We start from the raw sequence: 21,437 nt of genomic DNA, 5'->3' as shown, positions 1-21,437 counted from the left end.
ACTTTAAGAATCCTCGAGTTTGAGTATCTATGATGAAATAGATTTTAAGAATCATTATTTTGAATACTTATGTTCAGATTTTAAGAATCCTCGCGTCTGAGTATCTGTGTTCAGATTTTAAGAAATCTCAAGTTTGCATAATTCTGTTGAGATTTTAAGAATATTCGTGATTGTGTACTTATGTTAAGCTTTTAGGAAATAAGGATTTGAAGTACTTCAGATTTGTGTGTCTGCTGCTTGTTATTCTCATTTTCAGAGTGAATCTTCTAAAATAAAAACCTGTAATTTTAATAGTATTGAGAAAGAAACTGAATAAAACACATAAGACGTTATTTTTCGAAAAAATATTTTGTACAAATTAGATTTCTAAGAATCGATTCATTTTTCGGAAAAAATAATTTAATAATAAAGAAAAACACGAAAGTAATTACATTATTAGACGTTTCGGAATCTTCATAATTCCATCTTCAGTAAGCTAGAGGTACTATTATCTTTATTTTTCTTTATTATTAGATTCCAATCTATTTATATAAATTTAAGACACTATTTCATAGTAAATTATAATAACATTTTAATTATTCTTTATATCAGTTTTTACATTTGTTAGAGCTAATCAAAATTTATCGTTGAAAATGCTGATTTTTTTCATTTACTTATCGTCTTTAGATACACTTTGAAATCCGAAATCACGTGAGGCGTGCTACATTTGTTGTTGTTCACTATCAAATACTTGCTTCAGCAAACAGATAAGAAGTTTTAATTCAACATTATCGAACTTTCTAGAGACTATATTTCCGATACGCTTAGGATCTTATGTAGTTGCTTTTTATATCTCTAAAGGAAAGGAAAATATCATATTGAAATCTACAAACGTAATAACAATCTCTGCTTCAAGGCGACTCGTTGCCGTGACAACCTGAATAGAGGTGCTGTTGCTGGAACTATCAACCCGTGTGCTGAATAACTTGGCTGAATCAAGTACCAGTACGCTACTAAAAAATAATTGATATTTATAGAACAACGTGTATCTTTTTAATAAATTATAGTAAGAATGGTTTTTAAATAATATATTTTTTGAAAATTAGGTATCTAAAATTGCTAAGAAGTTAAGCAGTATGTAGTCTGTCATGTAAGTTATTTTGTAAACGTAACTTAATAGTATGTTACTATGAAAAAAAAAAACTTTACTGTATATATTTATTTTTAGCATGATAAATGCTTAAAGAGATCCTTATCTTTTTGATTAAAAATTAATCACGTGTCATGTGCTTAAGTCAGCCATTTGAACTGTTTTTGCCTCTTAAATTTACGCCATACTTTTGTATCATGAAATCTATAAATTTGATAACACAACGAGACTTATATTTTGTACATACTATAATTGTAAAACGCATCTTTTGACTATTTTATGAACACTTTTATTAGCATATATATATATAGTTCTGGTGTTTCGTTTATCTCATGAAGTATAAAGTTCAAACACTACATAGAAATAGACAAGATTCTGCTGTAAAATTTCACACACTTATACCTGATGTCAAAGCGTGTCCATAACGACTGCAGCCATCTTACAAAAGCGCATTCTTACAACAAACAACAACAAAAAACCCCATAAACTTCATTATTTCAGCAGCAACTGATTCAGACAGGCGATTAATTCGTATAGAGTTGTTAGCACATACCCTAGAGGTTATGTAGATCAAATAACTCAACAGATTGTTACAGAACATATAACTATATATGTGGGAGAAGAACATCAGCAGAGAAGTACATTTTCTGTTCGTTATCTGCAGGACAAGATATTTATAATAAATAATATTCCAGTCTCCACAAAATAGAGTGCTCTATCGCCTAAGTAATTATCATGATTAAAGAGTAATTAACTTGGAAATTAAATCTAAATGATTGAAAAAAGAAATTAACAACAGCATTAGTAGTTTGGAGTTCCTCTTCGTTCTTATATTTTATTTATATTAATTTATGTGATACGTAACTTCTCTTCTTCTCTCCTCCATGGCCCTCAAAACTGCTCCTTCACTTAACAGGGCCCTATGGAATCTTGCATAAGTTTTCGACGCTCAATTGTGTTCTTATCAAGACATTGTTCATGTGGTTCAATAGTTGTTTTTTCTTTATTTTCTGTTGTAAGAATATATCTTTCTGCCATAAATCTCACTGTATACCATACATTACCAAACAATTACAACATTTTGTACGTGCAACAAATATTAGATTAAAAAACATGATTTTCGCAGATAACGATCGGTATGTTTTAAGTTCTTTCCTGCATGGCTCAGTCAATGTCACCAGTTAAATAACTTTGAAATAATATAAGAATATTGACTTTATCGATATTTTAAAAGATGCTGTACAAATAATTACTTATAACCTAAGGAGAAACTTATTATGTGCTGCCTTACAACTATATATATCTTACTATATATCTGCCCACAAGTTTCATTGCACATAAGTAGCCATTCGAATTATTCCTAACAGTACTAGCCTTGGTGAAACTTTGGCTTCAAGATCAGCTCGTTTATTTTTAAATAAAGTAAAATATGGCAAGAAAAAAGATTATCCATCATTTTTAATTATTTATGAAAAGGAAATTAACAACCATACGATTAAATAAACGAAACAATATAAGAATTGATAACAATAATGTGTATCAAAGATCATGATCTTCGTCGATCCAACAGGTATTTTGAATTGTATTATTAATCAGCAAATCATATTTTGCGTTGCTTAAAATAATGCTGTTTGAATTATATGTCAATCGAACCCTGCCATGACTGTTCTTCTTAATCCATTACCTAATTTGTTTGTTTTATATTGTATTAACATTTAATAATGGCCTTGCCTGTTATCTGCCTATCTGACATGAGCATAGCCATCTAGAAAATTGTTTTCTACCACATTAATATTTTTATTTGTAAGCATTTTCTTTCATATATTTCCTAGACCTCCAGTACAAACTTTTACTACCTGGAATATTATTTATTTAAATATGAACAAAGCCAGAAGCCTACGCCTTGTTAATTTTCCGAAAAACAAAATGGATCCATAGTTCCAGAGCTTTAAGAATAAAAAAAATAAAAATTCCCATCTCCGGGTACTGCATATATAATGTGAATATAGAATACACTCATAGTAAGCTAAAGCTTATTACATATTAAAAAGATATATTCAGAGCATGAAAAATAATTAAAATATGGCACTGTTTGATTACTCGTGATTCCAAATCGGTTCACACTGAAATGTGCGCATATCACTACAATTATATTATTAACACGCTGACAAATGCATGTATGTAGCAAATGAAATAATGCTTATGTTTAAAGAGCACCTCATTATTACACTGCAGTCATGGCTTCCTAATACTAGGAGCTCGTAAAAGTATTAGTGTTTATTCCTGTGACTGTTAGCACTGCCAGTTCACAGAACTGGTTGCCTAGCAACCTCAAGCAATACATTTAAATTCGTACAGCTACAGTTCATGTAAAGGTAATTGTGCAGACGGCTAGGCACCCCCATACGAAAAATACTGCACATCTTACAATAATTTGGATTCTTACAAATAAACCTTTCGACGCGGTTTTGGGGGAAATATTCTCGGGCTTTCTAATTATAGTCATTAACCAATTGCAAGAACTGTTTTATACCAAATCATTTTAGCATTATTCATTAATATAAGACTAATTATATTCTCTATAAATTATCTTTGGCTTCTTATACATATATGGTTTTTTGTTTCTTATGTTTTAATGCTGAAATGAAAAAGGAGCGATGCTTTTCTAACTATTTTAAAGCTAATATTAACAGGAAATATTGCTTTGACGTATTATTCACACTTAAAACACTTTTGAAATTTAATTTTCAACCGATTTGTTAAGCACAAAGCTACACAATGGGCTATCTGTACTCTGTACACCACGGTTATTGAAACCCGGTTTTTAGCGTTTTAAGTCCGCAAACATACCGCTGTACCACTGGGTGGCATTTTCAAAGGAAAGGTAAATCCGAATTAAAAGTGTTTTGATTTTTATACATAAGAAAGAGATTGAAAATTTTGTTCACTTTTTCCTATAATGTTGAATTTAAAGATATACTTCACACAAGGGTTAAAGGGTAACAGATATTGGTAATATCGTTGCAGTGGAAAAACTGTTACATTTTACCCTTTCATACTTCGAAAATAATATCTTTATTCAAATTTATTCTGATAAGTTGCATCAAAATTTTCAAGCAGGTGTTTTACATTTAGCTAATTGATGCCCTAGTAAAAAGGTCGTGGAAAGTCGTCAATTTACGATAACTCTTTGTCTTGTCACCCTGTGGGTCAGCAGTTAGTTTAGGGAATTATAATGGCTAAATCCGGTGTTCAATTCCCCGCAGTGAACAGGTAGTCCAACGTGTAGCTTTGCGCTGAAACAACAACAATCCTCTGTCTTATGTATATACCACATACCACAGAGGTCACTGTTAACCATGTTTCTGTATTATCAATCTCGTGGGACACAGGTCGTCTCAAGAATTGTGGGATATTGCACTAGGAACCTTCGCTCTGACCTAGCAGTGCGGTACCATTTTTAATCTCATATGGACTTTTCTTTGTCTCTAGCTGAAACAGCCAGAGATGTTCTCTTAATATTGAACAAACGGAAGCCAGTTAGAGAAAGCAAGACCCCACCACGTTGTATCTGTAAATAAAGATTTTTTTGTTCGTTCATTCATTTGTGTTTGTTTTATCTTTACTGTCAATGTTAGCTTTATTCTTTACAAAACATTTCGCGAAGTTGCTGTGTGTCGTGGATACCTATAACTTACATATAATGCATCATTGTACCTGAATCCTGCAGTATTATAGCGATGACATGACAGAACCACTGTTATAATGTCAATCACGATACGGTTCATTGTTGTGCAAATCAGACATCTGATGATAAGTCATGTGATATAAAGTACAAATGACTGGTCATTTAAGTATGTAGTATATACTGTGGTGTCACGTAATCCAATTCATGTGATATAAAGTACAAATGACTGGTCATTTAAGTATGTGGTATATATATACTGTGGTGTCACGTAATCCTTTGGCTGTCACCCTGCGACGAATCACAGATTTTGAATTCCTTCAAGTTGTTCGTGACTAGATCACACAGAAGGCATTTGGGTGTTCCTTTCATCTGGAAAGCCACCATACAAATGGGCGATAGCTGGATTAATCATAGCAGACTTTGTTTCATGGTGTAGTTAGCAGAATGTAGAATAATCTTCAAGTCAGTTGTGCACTTGTTTGGAAACCTGATTAAACAGACTATCATTCACAGTACAAATAGATGACCATAAATGTCGATTCTAACCATAGGTGACCAACAACGAGACAAAAACAGATGTTTCAAGGTTCAGATTCGTTTTGTGTCAGTTTTATTTCACAAGGTTGACCTGTATGCCAGACACATTGAGGTACATACCACTCGAAAGGAGACACAAGACAACTCGCCAACAATGATGCAAATATTCTTTTTTACAGAAGAATCACATTTCTTCTTGTAGTTAAATAACACGCGCATACTCATTTGGAGAGAATATGAAGTAAAATCCAATCCTATTTCAATACAGATACGTATCGTATATTGTGGTGGTGAAAGTTTTGTATGACAGAAATAAGTATTGGTGGACGACCTGACCTCTACATCCTGCAAAATGGATCCATTAATGTTACACATTTTAGGGACCACACCTTACAACATTATATGCTGCCATATTCTGGCACAACTGACCCTGACTCCAGCCTAAGAGATGATAATGCCCGTTGGTTCCCACCGTGCTAAACTAGCCAACACATTCCTTGAGGAATAGTTGAATGGACTGACCTAAACGCTCATTGGATTCCTCTCCTATCCAGTATGCATGGAATGGAGAAGCATCGCATCCCGTTAAGTGACTTCAGACACTTAAGATGTCCTTGAAACATCTACTTCAGAGGAGTGGTCGAGGATACCTCAGGACCTTATCAACACTCTGATTTTAAACATGCAACGTAAGTGCCAAGCTGCACTTGCTACCCATGGTGACTATACTCCATATTGAAGTGAAATGTTACGAACTAAAAATATGTAAAGCCAAAGCCACGTTTACCAAATGTTTATTTACGAGTGTAGACTGGAAGACAAACCATATGCATCAGATTGTGAACCATCAGCTGTCTGACTTCTACAAAAATAAACTAAGTTTGTTTGTTTTTGAATTTCGCGCAAAGCTACACGCTAGCCGTCCTTAATTTTGCAGTGTAAGACTAGAGGGAAGGCAGCTAGTCATCACCACCCATCGCCAACTCTTGGGCTACTCTTTTACCAACGAATAGTGGGATTGACCGTCACATTATAACACCCCCACGGCTGAAAGGGCGAGCATGTTTGGTGGGACGGGGATTAGAACCCGCGACCCACAGATTGCGAGTCGAGTGCCTTAACCACCTGGCCATGCCAGGCCAATAAACTAAGTAGGATAATTAACATTATTTTATAATAGTGGTTATGCCTTGTGGTGTTGTAACTTTCAAAAGTCTGGAATATTTTTATGCAGTTCATTTAAAAAGCTTCGTTACTAGTTCGTTAACTTGAGATCAATAAAAAATCCGATGTTGTTGTTATTTTACCTCACATTTTTCTTGTTTTATTTTTTTAATTTAGTGCCCTGAAATACATTTATCAAAACTATGTTTTCAATGTTTTATATAACGGTAAAAATACTTTTAGAATATCACCTCAAACTCCAAAAGACTAACTTTTAATGACATTTCTAGCTTTCACTTCACACTTATAAATCAAATATTTATATGAAGGAAAAGGAAAGAGTATCTCAATTTATTGTATACTTACAGTGCCTTGCAAAAATATTTACTCCCTACCAATAATTTCACATTTTGATGAAATATCAATACTTTTGTTAATGAACTTGTTTTTATTTAAAACTCTAATGATCAAACTTAATGCTGTTATGTGTGAAGGAGGTTGAAATCAGCAAAACCTGCAAAGAAAATATATAAATCAAAATTTGCTGATTGCATAGTATTCAGCCCCCTAAGTCAGTCTTTTGTGGAAGTACTTTTGGCAGAAATTACTGCTGTGAATCTTTCTGGATAGGTCTCTACCAGCTTTGCACAATGGGATGGTGTGCTTTTTGCCAATTTCTCCTGGCAAAATTGCTACAATTCTGACAAGTTCGTTGAGAAACGTTGATGGACTGCAATATTCAAGACTCGTCGTAAATTTTCCACTGGATTCAGTCAGGACTTTGACAGGACCATTCCAGGATATTCACTTTCTTCTTTTGAAACCACTCCAATGTGGTTGTGGCCTTGTGCTTCGGGTCATTGTCCTGCTGAAATATGAATTTTTTACCAATGGCTGACTCAAGCAGGTTTTCCTCTAGGATTCGCCTGTACTTTGCACCATCCATATTCCACTCAATCCTGACAAGCTTCCAGTCCATGCTGATAAGAAGCATCCCCATAACATGATGCTGCCATCACCATACTTGACAGTTGGGATGGTGTTGACTGGGTGATGTGCTGTGTTGGGCTGACGCCAGACGTAACGCTTTGAATTTAGACCAAAAAAGCTCAATTTTTGTCTCGTCTGACCACAAAACCTTCTGCCACATGTCTGCAGTATCATTTACATGCTTTGTCGCAAACTCCATGCGAGATTTAAGATACTTCTTTTTCAGTAATGGCTTCTTTCTTGCAATTCGCACATACAGGTCAGTTTACGTAGGGACCGGGATATTGTCGATGTACGAACATTGAATCCCATCTCAAACATGGAACTTTGCAAGTCTTTCAAACCCATTGTTGACTTTACAGTGGCATCCCTAACCAGTTTCCTGCTTGCCCGGATGATTAGTTTGGAAGGGCGGTCTGATCTGGGTAGTGACTGGGTGGTGTGGTATGAAGCATATCCCACTTCTTAATGATGGACTTCACCGTACTCAAAGGGATGATTCTTGTAACCTTCTCCTGATCTGTGCTTCTCTACCATTTTATCCATTACTTATTTGGAAAGCTCCTTAGTCTTTATGGTTGATTTGTCCTATCACTATGTGAGTTGTGGCTTGAACAGATGCATTTACTCTGAATTCAGGTTAAACAACTTTAAGTATACACAGATAGAGACCATTACACTAATTCTGTGACCTTTCAAACTAATCTTTTGAACCTGAACTGATTTAGGGTTGCCGTAGCAAAGGGGTTTGAATAGTTATGCAATTGAGAATATTCTAATTTACTTTGAAAATCTAATATGCTTACATAATATCAGCGTTTTTTTTTTTGTTTTTTTAGCTTTCTCAGTTTGGGGTAGATTGTGTATATTCTAAATATAAAACCTCATTTGAAAGTTTCATGATTGCAAGCTCAAACGGCAACAAAGTATGGAAAATTTGCAGGGGAGTGAATACTTTTGCAAGACACTATTTTTTTCTGAGCTGAGTTGTTTAGTAAAATTGCCTTCTTGTGCTCTCATATACCATTCAACAAATGACATAAAGTCCAGAATAAACATTAAAATCTTAATAAGTTAAGCTTTTAGTACGGGTTTTATATGATCATAAAACTATCTTAGTGTTATAATTGTTATTAAATTCAAAGCTAAATAATGGGCTATCTATGATCTATTTACTAGGAACATCAGAAACCGGTTTTTAGTGTTATAAATCTTCAGATTAATGAGACACTAGAGGCAGTATTATAAAGTAAATTCGTGATAAATACTTAGTCTAATAAAAAGCTTCAGTATTGATATTTTTGATACTAATAATACTGTATTCAATCTCCCATTCCCTTTTAAAGTTGCAAGCTCATACTTTATTTCTATATTACCAGGTAAATTAAATATCAATAATTATTGACAAGAACTTATAAGTAAAAAAACATTTTATAATAATATGTCGGCCACACTATATGTGCTATATCCAGTGCCGATGAGACTTTTCGTATTACCATGGATCTTCAGGCCGGTTGAGATATGACACAGTAAGGATATGTATAAGTGTGTCATTTTATTCTAACCAAAGGCTAACGGCTTACTAAAGGGTTATGCCCTCTCTTCAGCCACGAGATATGACTAGAAAAAAGTAGAAACTGATAGTTGATGGATGAGAAAATTGTGTTAAGTGAGTGGAGACGGGAAGGAGTTCAATTGTATGTCATGAGGGACATTACTATGAGGTTCTTTTATTTGTGTATTCATCTTTTTTTGTATGCTTTCTCCTTTTTTATGATGATAATTAGTTACACATGTAACTAATATACACGTGATCGACACGTACAGTCTTGGCCAAAATATTTGCATACTATTCTATATTGATGTTATTGTCTACATGCATGGAGTAGTTATTGAGTAAATGCCCTAATAATAACAGAGAAGATAGCGTATAATCGGACAAACATGTACGAGTTGTTATTCTGGTCTGTATAGTTTGTTTAGGGCATTTTTTTTCGTCAAAACACACATACACAGCTGTTTTGTATGAAATAGTGTGATTTCGATATAATCTTTTTCGAAACAGATCAACGCTTTATTCAGATAATTTCTCTATACTTGGTGTAGAGTCATGCCTCGTCATGTGACAGAAGTTATAGAGCGTCAAATTGTTCGACTGTCAAGAAATGGTATGAAGCAAACGGACATTGCCAGAACAGTAGGATAACTATATCCAAAATCCTGAAAGGTCATCGGACTACAGGATACTTTGTTCTAGGAAAGTCTACTAGTAAACGCCGAAAAAACTACTACCCGAGATGATAGTGTTTTGATCAGGTCAACACGTCAAGGTCAAAAGAAGCCTTGCAAAACCTTATGAGGAGAACGGTATGAACACATACATTCCAGGTTATCCAGAAGAACAGTGAATAGGAGACTGACCGAACAAGATTATTTTACAATAAGGGTTATTTGGAAACCGATATTAACCAGAATTCACTTCCATCCTCGTGTTACTTGGGCAAGACAGCATGCCAACTTACAGTTAGGACACTGGCGACATGTCATGTTTCCGGCTTGTTAAAGCTGATTGTAGGATTCATGTTAGTCGTTTGTCTGGAGAACAGATGAGGGAAGACTGTCCTTCCGACAGGGAATACATAGGAAATGGTACCGTACATGTTTAGGGAGCTCTTCATCATGTTGTAAAACTGCTCTTCATATCCTCCAGGGAAACGTCAGTGGCGCCTCTTACATACATCACATGGAGATGATAGTTCTGCAATATGCTAGGGCAAGGTTTGGCAATAACTTTGTGTTCTAGGATGACAATGTCACTGCCCACAGTGCGCGTATTGTACACGATTATCTCTACAAGGAGAGTGTTACAAGATTGTCATGGCCAGCAAAGTCTGCAGATTGTAATCCTATTGAGAACTGTTGAGCAGAACTAAGCCGGGAATTTGCTAACCACGACCCCTAACACGGCTACTGAGTCGCAGCGCCTTCTAGTGACAAGTTTGGATGAAATCACGGTGGAGTACATCAATAAACTCATCGACAGCATGCCACGTTGCCTTGCAGAGATTATTAGAGTATAAATAGGACCAACGTAACTACTGAATGTTTAATTTGAACCAAAAGGAGGAAGTCTTTTGAAACGTCGTCCTCTACATTTATGTTTCTACAACAGGCAGTTGCCATCCATTCAACTAAATTTCATCATGATACTCTGCCTAAATAATCTATCAAAGAATGTCATAGGACATAACGAATTTGAAGGTTCTGGAGATGAACAAGTATCTGCGAAAATGGAATACTGTCATAAAGGTCTTTAGTAGGACTAGGTAACTGGACGTGAAGTGTTTATCCGAAAGGAAGACGTCCCAAGATCTGTAAACGAAGATAAAACAAACAAGGAACAGAAATCTGTGCAATATGACAATAAGTAAGACAAGTTCGAATGTATAAAGATGTAAAGTGGTGTTTAAACCCCAGGAGGTATCGGACAGGCAGCGAAGAAGCTTAAGTCGAGAGGTGATATTGTTAGTCAAATATACTGGATACGCTTTCCTGTAAAGATGCTTGTCAAAATTATCTCCATGATATTTCACAGTCTCAGAGAATTTGAGAGGCACATTCTCAACTTGAACACTAAATATAAATGAGTAACGATATTTTCGGAACTTGTTTCGCGTAGAGCAAAATAGAATAGTTTGTTTTTATTGACATTAATGGTAAGCACCAGAGGCGACTTCATATCACGAACTTATTGACAGCAGCTTGTATGATCCTGTTAGAGTAATCATCGTCTTGCAAGTAAGTGGTTAGCAGAACAATACAGTGAGATAATGGTACATTGTTGAAAGATGGAAGGACAGACACTGACTTGAGAGCAAGGTAAAATGATACACTGAATTATATAGAATAGACTGCGAGTGAAAAACCTTTTTAAAAATTTTGCTAGGAATGCTAGTAAGACAGATAGAACGATAAGATTCAATATTCACTGGAGACTTAGAAAAGTAGAATAGTGGATTTCTTTCAAGAATATGAGTAAAAGCCAATTCGAAGAAGGAAATCAAAAAGAAAAATGACTAGAGGAAGCAGGACTCGCGCTCTGTGGCGTGTCGAAAATGAGATAAGTCAATCCATCCGGACCAGAAGGCATGTCAAAAATGAGATAAGTCAATCCATCAGACCAGGAGGCGTGTCGAAAATGAGATAAGTCAATCCATCTGGACCAGGAGGCGTGTCGCGTCTACTTTTAAGAGCTAGGTGAATATCCTGAACTATAAGTGGAGCATTCAGAGAGTATTCTACGATATTATAATCTAGAATCCAGGACTGAGGGATCAGTTTGAAAAAATATATCTGAACAATCCTTGTAATCCAAAGGGTGTTGATTTGGAGCTTGAAAATGGGATTTGAGAAAAGAGGCAAATGCATTAACCTTGTCAATGGAGTAAAGAAGTTCTTCGCTACTGACTAGTATTGGGTAGGATGTAGTGGTACGTTGTCTTGCCAGAAAGTTAAATTGTTCCCAGTATTTTGAAGTGATAGGAGAACTGCCGAAATATTACAAATCCCAATGATGTCGTTTTACCGCTCGTACAAGATTACAGGAAGCTTTGTAGACAACAAGAATGGTGCAGAATCTAAGGATCGTGAAAATGGCGACAATTCTGTAGCAGCGACGAAAAAATAAACGAAAATTCATAGACCGACGAGGCATCGCTGGTTTATATTGTGTATAATATGAAGTAGTGAGATGTAGAGATTAGCAGGAATGGGAAAAGATTCCAGGTTGTGGGGCACAAAAGTGTTGATCCGTGCAGGAGATGAGATGCACCAGAAACCATTGAGACGCTATTTACATTAGCAAATTACTTGACAACAACTGTTGTGTTGGGAATAGGATTAAGTTGGTGCACTGCAATTTTTCATTAAAATTAAGGTACGGCCTGTTTTAACTCTATATTATTTAATTATTCTAACACTATATACGTTATTAATTATTTTCTTGAATTAACTTGCTTATTATTCAGAAGAACAAACGAATCAGCAATGTTAAGAGGATTTTGTCACTTGTACAATCTATGATTATCATGAAAAACTTGATTTCTTTTAACCCTCAAATTACCGTTCACTATCGGTGGGGTCCAGTTATTGAGTAATTTTATGTCCTTGCCTTTTACAGCTTCCAGTATAAAAAGCTGACTAAAACAATGGGTCAAATCATTTATTTTCTATGTAAAATGTATAGAGGGTCCACAGTAACCAACAAAAACGGAGACCTGTTAGCAGTTTGATGCATTAATAGTTTGAGAAAATATGTTTTAAAAACCGAAATTAATAGTCCACCATTAGTTTTTGGTTTAACAATTAATACAGATATATATAGACACAAAAATACACACACATGTTGTTGTTTTCTTACTGCAGAGTTACGCAGTAGACTAACTGCACTCTCTGCACTATGGAGAATCGAACCCCTGATTTTTTGACAAACCAGGGGATATATATAAAATTAATAAAATTACCGGTTCAATAGTTTATTACTATTACACTTAACTAAAAAACTACTTATAAACGCCAACGGTTTACTTGTTAATTTTCTGAGTGATGCTATTTCATAAAACTGACTTCTTCGTACTCTCGATTTACACAATTTTTTTACAGTTGGGAGCTTTAATAAATATAAGTAATGGATTTATTGGCGTAAGTGTACCATGTTTGTTTGAAAAGTGCTCTGTAGAAGCGCTTTCAGTTGTAATTTTAACATTGCGTCAAAGTGTTTAGGAGAACGGTCACTTTTGTATAGTCTTTATTGTAAGGATTTCGATTATTCTTCTGGGAGTTAGACTTCAGATGAATTTCAACTAAAGTAGTATGTGCAAATTTTAATACAAAAAATTCACTAGAAAATAATGAATAAAAACCCTATAACCCGAGCGCTTTCGAAAGCTGGACCTTTCTTCTTCAGGGGTAAAATAAGATGTTTTTTAATTGTCTCAATTGTCTCGAGATAGAAATTCATGCCTAGATAACACGGTGAAACTTCATCACTAAAAACATTTGCTAAACTAATCCCATACTTGGCTTTCTGCTATAAAAAATGTGTAAAGGAACCGGATAAGAACCTGAGTACATCCGCTGAATTACGTAAACCAATGAGGACCTTAGTTTTCAGTAAACTGCCACCGATAGTGAGGAAAAGTGCGTGCACATAGATGGAAGACTGTTATAAGATTTCATATAGAGATATGTGTAGCTTTTTTAATGATAAAATTATTCTATCCACAAGTACATGAACATTAGAATATTGAAGCGCTCAAGCATCATTTGTTGCAGGAAAAATACATAAATTCGTTTTAGTATTGAGCTGAAAGGTTTGGGTGATAAAACATATGGAATCGTGAAATATTGTTGTTGTTGTTGCTGCTGCTGCTGTTTTAAAACATTCCGAAATAAAAATAATCCCGAAAAAACTATTTCTCTGCTGAAGAGAAAATAATGTTCAGAGCTTATGGTGCGGAATCGATCCATTATTAGAAATGTTGCTTTTAGAAGCTAGAAGCCATCTTATCACCTTAACAGAAGCAAAAATTAGCGGCTGTGTTTCAGCAAGAATATGAAATTGTTGCAATATATATTCACTAATGCAACCATTACGTTGTTTAACTACTGAAGTATAGTACAGTTTTCGAATAAACATATTTCTACCATCCACTAAGTTTGATGAAAAATGATGCAATTCAAAAATAAATTTTACGAATAAATGAAAAGTTAAGTTATACGTGTTAACTTAAAGTTATTTGCAACTATGAAAAGAAAGATTTTACTTACATGGTGAATCCGCTCCAGTTGCCATCCTATCAGAGAGATTAGAAACACAAGCGTCACAACATACGCTTTCAACTTCAACTGCTCTTACACTCTGGCCTGATTTATAGATAGCAGGTCTACCACACCCTACATTGGATCATGGGCACAACTTTTAGAATTAGTCTAACTCGATGCATTTAAAGTATCAAATCATTTCTGAAGGTGTTCGAGCATTTATAAAATTGTGAAATGTATTTTGAAAATTTCTTATATATATATATATATTTAAAATCGTATTTTACATATTTAGTAGCGTAGAGGGCAGCACTTTCTAGATATGCTTGTTGGTAATAGATACAGTCATTGGAATGTAAAAAACAATGTTAAAAACATATCTAGCAGCGCTATCTACCCTACTTGTAAATTTCTGAAAGAAAATCTGGATGAAATTTCGCACATTCATTTATAAATTAGTGGTGAAATTAGACTAATTCGCCAATATTAGTAAACATATATATAAAAAGTAAAATATTTACTGGATACTTCTTTCTACACATGATTATAATAAAAAAAATAAAAAATATATAGAAAGATATATTATGCTACAAAAATGTTTAAATATTTTTTCTGAAAATGATAAAGAATTAGGAAATATTTTTTTTATGAAATGATGAAGGTGAATTATTACCCCCTGCCTTAAAATACAGGTTATTTTTTTTATTGCAGCTGTACAGTTAATTAGGTTAGTCTTCTTCCTGTAAAATATGTATATGTTGATGATACTAAAATGATGAACATGAGTTTATTTGATCTTCAGGAAAAACTTTGTGAGGCTTAGTTAAACTAAATTACTCTGTAATGTGCAAACCCAATATACTTTAAATGGTATATTTACCAAACGGGGAGTCTGTTTGTTTTTTAGCGCAAAGCTACACAATTAACCATCTGCGTTCTGACCACCATGAGGAATCGAACCCAGAATTTAGCTATGTAAGTCTATAAACATACCACTGGCCCACTGCGGTACCTAAGTAGAAATAATTTGAAAGATAATTTTTAGAAAGGTTAATGGATTGAAAATCGCAGTTTTACGGAGAATAGATCAAAACAATGAAGTCTTATTTAAAATCTTAAGTGTATAACGGAGTAATAATTATTTGGTTAATGTCATTTCGATTTTCACAAAAACTCCCAATAACTCTTTCCTAGGTAGATAAAAAAGACATAAGATATGAGATTTGAGTATAAAATTATAGCAACAAGGTTTAAGAATGCGTGTATTTGTTTAAAGATGAACTATCTATCTTTTAAATTTTTATTCCATTTCATTTTCAACGATCGAAGTTCATGTTCTCCTCTTTCTTTATATTTTCACAACTGAAGATGTATTGACAGAGTGCTTACCTTACTGTTAAGAACTGGTATTGTTAGCTTAATAGTAAGAGGTTCTAACATCCTGTGGTAAATTCCTCCAGAGAATGGAAAATGACGTGAAAAATACTGGAGATAGGCAAAGCATCACAGTTGATTAGATAATGGTTAGTAAATACTACTTGTGCTGAATAAAAGAACACTAACGCTAAAACCTATAACACCTGCTTATCTGTCTGGTTATAAGTGGAGCTGAATACCACAGCTTCACAAGAGTTATCTGTACGAGGCATTCCTAATATATAATTGACAAGACCAGATGAAAAATAGCTAGTCAACAGTACCCACTACTAACTCCTGGGATACTCTAATGGAATAGTAAGATTTGGCCGTCACTCTTATAACACATTCACATCCCTAAAGTGCGGATCGCAATTTTGCGGCAAAGAGACACGAACCATGGATATCTCAAATTCATAATCCCCTAGTCACTATAGGTCACAACCGTACGATGTGCTTTTCAGCTTCCCAGTGCATCTGTCTCCCAAAAAGTACATGTTTCGAACATATAGTATGTGCTTCGATGTTTGAAGTATATGGTTGAGCCCTAAAACCAGCTGTTTTAAAAAATGTTTAATTCAAAAGTATGTATTGTTTGTTTGTTTTGAATTTCGCGCAAAGCTACACGAAGGCTATCTGCGTTAGCCGTCCCTAATTTAGCAGTGAAAGACTAGAGGGAAGGCAGATAGTCATCACCACCCACCGCCAATTCTTGGGATACTCTTTTACCAACGAATAGTAGTATTGACCGTCACAATATAACGCTCCCACGGCTGAAAGGACAAGCATGTTTGGTAGAACGGGGATTCGTACCCGCGACCCTCAGATTGCGAGTCAAGCTGATCATGCTGGGCCAAAAAAAAGTATGTAAGGATTCATAAGTTACATGTTTTAGATATGAACAAGTCCTTATTTTACTGTTATTTTGGTTTTTAATAATTTGTCTGAAAATTATAATATTTAATTTTTGGGGAACTTTTTTTTCTGTGGTGTTTATGTAAAATACGAAGAGCCACGAAAAGAAAAAGAAAGCTTCATATTAATATGTTAGCTACCAAAAGCCATAAAAAATGTATTCTTTACAAAAATACGTCTTAAACAAATTGAGAGACAAAAGCTAGTGAAAGACATTTTTTGAGTTCCAATTCTAAAAAATATAAAAATAAGTGTTTTAAACAAGTATCCTTCATGCTTACCAGATGGCACCATAAAAGTGAACGTTCGTTTGTTTTTGTTCGTATTTTCCTGGAAACTGTTTTTGGTTCAGTAAACATTAGTTGAAGAAACTTTTTACATGCTTCTGAAAGAACTTTTATTCAATTTATGTCACATTGTCGGTTCAACTGTCCCTGTAAAATTTAGACATAATATCACAGCTTTTGGCTCCAAGGAAATAAGGATGTTTTATTATGTGGTAAGTAAAAGAAAAAGATGACACCAAAAAAATAAATGTTTGTTGTTGTTGTTTGCGCTGAACCCACCATAGGAATCAAACATCGAATTAACCTTCAAACTTACCTTTGAGCCACTGGAGTATGGGTGGGGGACTGATGGAAAATGACTTGTAGATATTTTCATATACTGAACAATTAAACTATAATAAACAGCCTGTTGCAGTCTCCACATCTAATCAGTGACTGTTTCAGTTGATGCTATTTTTATTATTTGTTTGGTCGTCTGTAAAAAGTTCACATTTTATATCAAGTTGTTATTTCCCCTGCACTTTTCATTTCGCAAATTAGGCATTCGAATTTCTAATTATTGTCGCGATCAAGTAACAAGAATATCACGTAACATAGATACATACTTCTCAGGCCATTCACATCCTATGTTTAGGGGTACACGTGTTTGTTCTCTCTTTTTTTCTTTTTTTTTACAAATACCATCAAGTTTAACTTGCTTATTCTTTCACTGTGTAAATTTGCAGATCATTAAACAATCATAGTTATACCAATAGTTTTCAATTATTATACAGTTATTATTAACTGAAACGTTGTTTGTTTTTTTTCGTCTGAAATTATCCTTACCCAGAAAAGGACATTTGAAACTAGCGTGGGAGAAAGGGGCGGAAAACATATCGTTAGAAGAATTAACTTTGAAATGGGGAGGGTCAAGGGGGAAGAGAATAGAGGAGCGGCCTCTCAATGGGGCTAAGTTAGATGGAGTGCTAACGTGTAGACCTGAACAGCCATTTTATGTCACAGCAACTGACAGATGACACTCATTTGCTTCCTTAGTTTTGCTTTAAGGAAATTGTATGCAACATTACGACTATTTCAGATAAAGGATTATCCTATGATATCTGGTAGAGCTGAGTACCGCATACATTATTTCTAAACAAAAAAAAAACTCATCAATGTGTTAAAATCTGTAATAGGAGTCACACAAACTAAATTCTTATACTGAATTTGGAAATAGATTTTCAGAAAAATTGTGTCTTTAATCGTATAGCCCCCACTGACGAGTTCTGGTATGGACCAAAAGGCTCCTTGGGCAGTGACTTGTGGGAGACAAAAGATAGATCTTAAATTCTATTTTTACACTCCTCTGGTTTCAAATGGGAAAGAGACAAAGTAAGAAGCACTGAAAAAATTGTTTTTACGTTATTTTTATTATAAATGTTAGGTGTATTGGTTCCCAATGCTTCGCCAGCTTTCGGCTTTTAAAACTCTCAATAGCCTGACCCCCAGGCAGTGACGTATTAAAGTTTTTGCCACCCCAAAGCTCATTCGGAAGTGATACCCCTGCACTCCGTGGACCGGATATAGACTCGACGAAGAGCTGTAAAATATTTTAAATATCTTGTTCTCAACACTAAAATACATACCAGTGAAGACATAAGCACAAATAAATTGCTGAGAGTGGAATTAAAAACTGAACATGTTTTAATGCAAAAAGAGTAGAGTTCAACTCAGTTGCAAAACATTTGTTTAGGTTTCGAGTTTACAATAGTAGAGGGGGCTATAAAGAGGTTCATATTTGATAAAGTTGTTCATTTTAAAACTTCACTGTATAGATACGTAGAATACAGCGGTAAATATATATATATGCCGCCATAGGCCTGGAGCTAGTCAGCCTGTGCGGAAATACGTCACAAACCTCAGGTGACTTAGTAGTAAGTCTAATGGCTTATAATGCAAAAAATCACTTTCGGAACACATGGTTGTGGGCACAGTACAGATAGCCCATTGTATAGCTTTGAAATTAACAACAAAATTGAAATCAAGTGCCTGAGTATACTTGTACTTTGACGTTACGTCTAAAAGATAAATGTTTCTCTGTATTATTATGGTAGTTTAAAGTTTTATTATGTGCTTCTGATTAAACGTTATTGTAATTTGTGGCTAAGAACATTTCAAATACAAGGTAACTTGAAGAAAAAAACATTTCATACAGAGGTGTCAAACCTTTATTTTTTTTGAGTGGAGGAGGAGGGCTAAGAGTTTACTTATTATACAAAAATTAATAGTTTTTCTAATGAAAAACAAACACAGAAAAATATCGAATTCCTTCTATATTCTTAATCAGTTTTATTAATGCCTGAAAAAATACTAATAAGGAAAATATTCCTTTTCATTGAATACTTTCTCTTTAAAGGTATTTTGTCCAACTTTCTAAGTATATAAATAAGCATGAAATTGCTTGTACTTTTCTCTTCGTGATATCATTATTTTACTCCAGGCTATCAGTCAAGTGTAGAGTCAGATATAGCACAAATGCTTCCATGAACTAGTTTTTTCTTTTACCACAATACTCGAATTCAAGTTTATTTAAATGTTTATTTTTATCTATTCATGGCTCTTGTTATTTGGACAAGAAAATATATTTATTTTGTTAAACTAATACTAATATGAAGAATGTTAAACACACAACTCCTAGGAAGTTCAGTGACAAATCGCTATGATGTAGTTATGCCACCTCAGATTTATGTACATTTACCAATTTGCGTTACACCTTTTTTGATTGAAGGTGTCACATTGAGGACCTAGCAGAGGACAGTAGCAGACAGGTGTTATAACAATTATCTCCCGGTTACTCAACTTGTAGTAAGTTAAAAACCAAGCCATCGCTTTTTACATTACTAATGTCTAATTATGGTATACTATAAAGAGGGTATTTCATAAGCTATTTTTTTACTGTTGTCCTAATTAAAATAAACTGCTCAATATGATCATTTCAACACGCTTAAATTATATTGTTTTGTTTGTTTGATTGTAGTCAAGTACAAAGCTACACAATGGGATATCTGTGCTCTGCCCACCACGGATATCGAAACCCGGATTCTAGCGTTGTAAGTCCGCAGACATACCGCTGTGCCACTGGGGGCATCAGATTAGTAATCGCATCACAGAATCAAAGATGGACAGGTTTACGAGATAGAACATAAAACTTTACTTGAATACATAATATTACGTTGTATTTTGTAGCATGTAGAATACTTAAGTTGATAGGAATGGGCGTTGCCTAAAGTGCCGAGCTGCGTATCCAGGGTTCCCTGTCTGCATTTTCAGCTGTGTATGCATTATAAGAATGAAAGTCAGTTCCACAATTCGGTTAAGAGTAACTGTGTTGGTGATAACTGCTGCTGACTTATTTCTCTCTCTCTCTAGTCAGCAGATCTCTGGCTTGGCCATATAGCTCATGCGGTACAAAATTTGCTGTTCAGGTTGACAATATCTAAAACTAAACTGGTTCCTCATTTATTACAAATTTACAACATAGTAGTTTAAAACACCCATCTCTTTCCAGATCTTAACACTCATTACAATCAACTTGTTGTTGGACTAACTAGTTATCGTAAGCATGGATGTCAGTTAAAAGCAACAAAAAATGTAGCTGTTATCTGTAAAACTCCGCCATTGTTCCTGTTGTGCGTGTGGGCGCGACTTTGTCTACAAAAAATAGAACATTTTGTACGTTTAATTTTCAAAAGAAAAGAATGAACTGAGTTTTTCCATCTCAACTATGCATTTATTAATTGAGTTTAATAATTTAATCTTACGACTATTTTTAAAAACTACTAGAGACACTAGCAGTTACACAGTAAAAATGAAGTTTCGAGTTTTTTCACAATATGTGTCCGAAACAGCCGAATTTAAATACGTATATTTTATTGGTTTAGTTATCATACATACAGTGCCTTACAAAAGTATTCACCCCTACAATAATATTACATTTTGATGAAATACAAACAATATAAACAATTTTTTTCAATGAACTTGTTATTATTTAAAACTCTATTGATGAAACTTAACTCTGTTATATTTGAAGGAAGTTCAATGTCAGCAAAACCTGCAAAGAAAATATATAAAGTGACTTTTCTGATTGCAAGACAGTATTAAGTTAGTACTTGGTGGAAGAATTTTTGGCAGCAATTGTAAGTCTTTTTGGATAGGTCTCTACCAGCTTTGCATAATGGGATGGTGAACTTTTTTGCCAATTTTTCCTGGCAAAATTGCTCCAATTCTGACAAGTTCGTTGAGGATCATTGATGGACTGCAATCTTCAAGACTCGTCATACATTTTCCACTGGATTTAGTCAGAACTTTGATAGGGCCACTCCAGGACATTCACTTTCTTCTTTTGAAACCACTCCAGCGTGATTTTGGCCTTGTGCTTCGGGTCATTGTCCTGCTGAAATGTGAATTTTTTACCAATGGCTGACTTAAGCAGGTTTTCCTCTAGAATTCT

The 21,437-nt window shown here is 34.5% G+C and overlaps 1 protein-coding gene across 1 annotated transcript in view; it reads right to left on the bottom strand.

Moving 5' to 3' along the window:
- Window positions 1–14,465, bottom strand: part of LOC111087758 (dihydroflavonol 4-reductase-like) — a 33,876-nt gene extending 19,411 nt beyond the window's left edge. The window contains exon 1 of the mRNA XM_022395562.1: window positions 14,337–14,465. Within this exon, the coding sequence (XP_022251270.1) occupies window positions 14,337–14,361 (25 nt within the window). The 5' untranslated portion in view covers window positions 14,362–14,465. The remainder of the gene's footprint in view (window positions 1–14,336) is intronic.
- Window positions 14,466–21,437: the final 6,972 nt, after the last annotated feature.

This window comes from Limulus polyphemus, unplaced genomic scaffold (assembly GCF_000517525.1).
Source record: "Limulus polyphemus unplaced genomic scaffold, Limulus_polyphemus-2.1.2 Scaffold2594, whole genome shotgun sequence".
NCBI lineage: Eukaryota > Metazoa > Arthropoda > Merostomata > Xiphosura > Limulidae > Limulus > Limulus polyphemus.
Note: the sequence above shows the minus strand (reverse complement) of the source record. Positions and strands in the feature narration are given on the sequence as shown.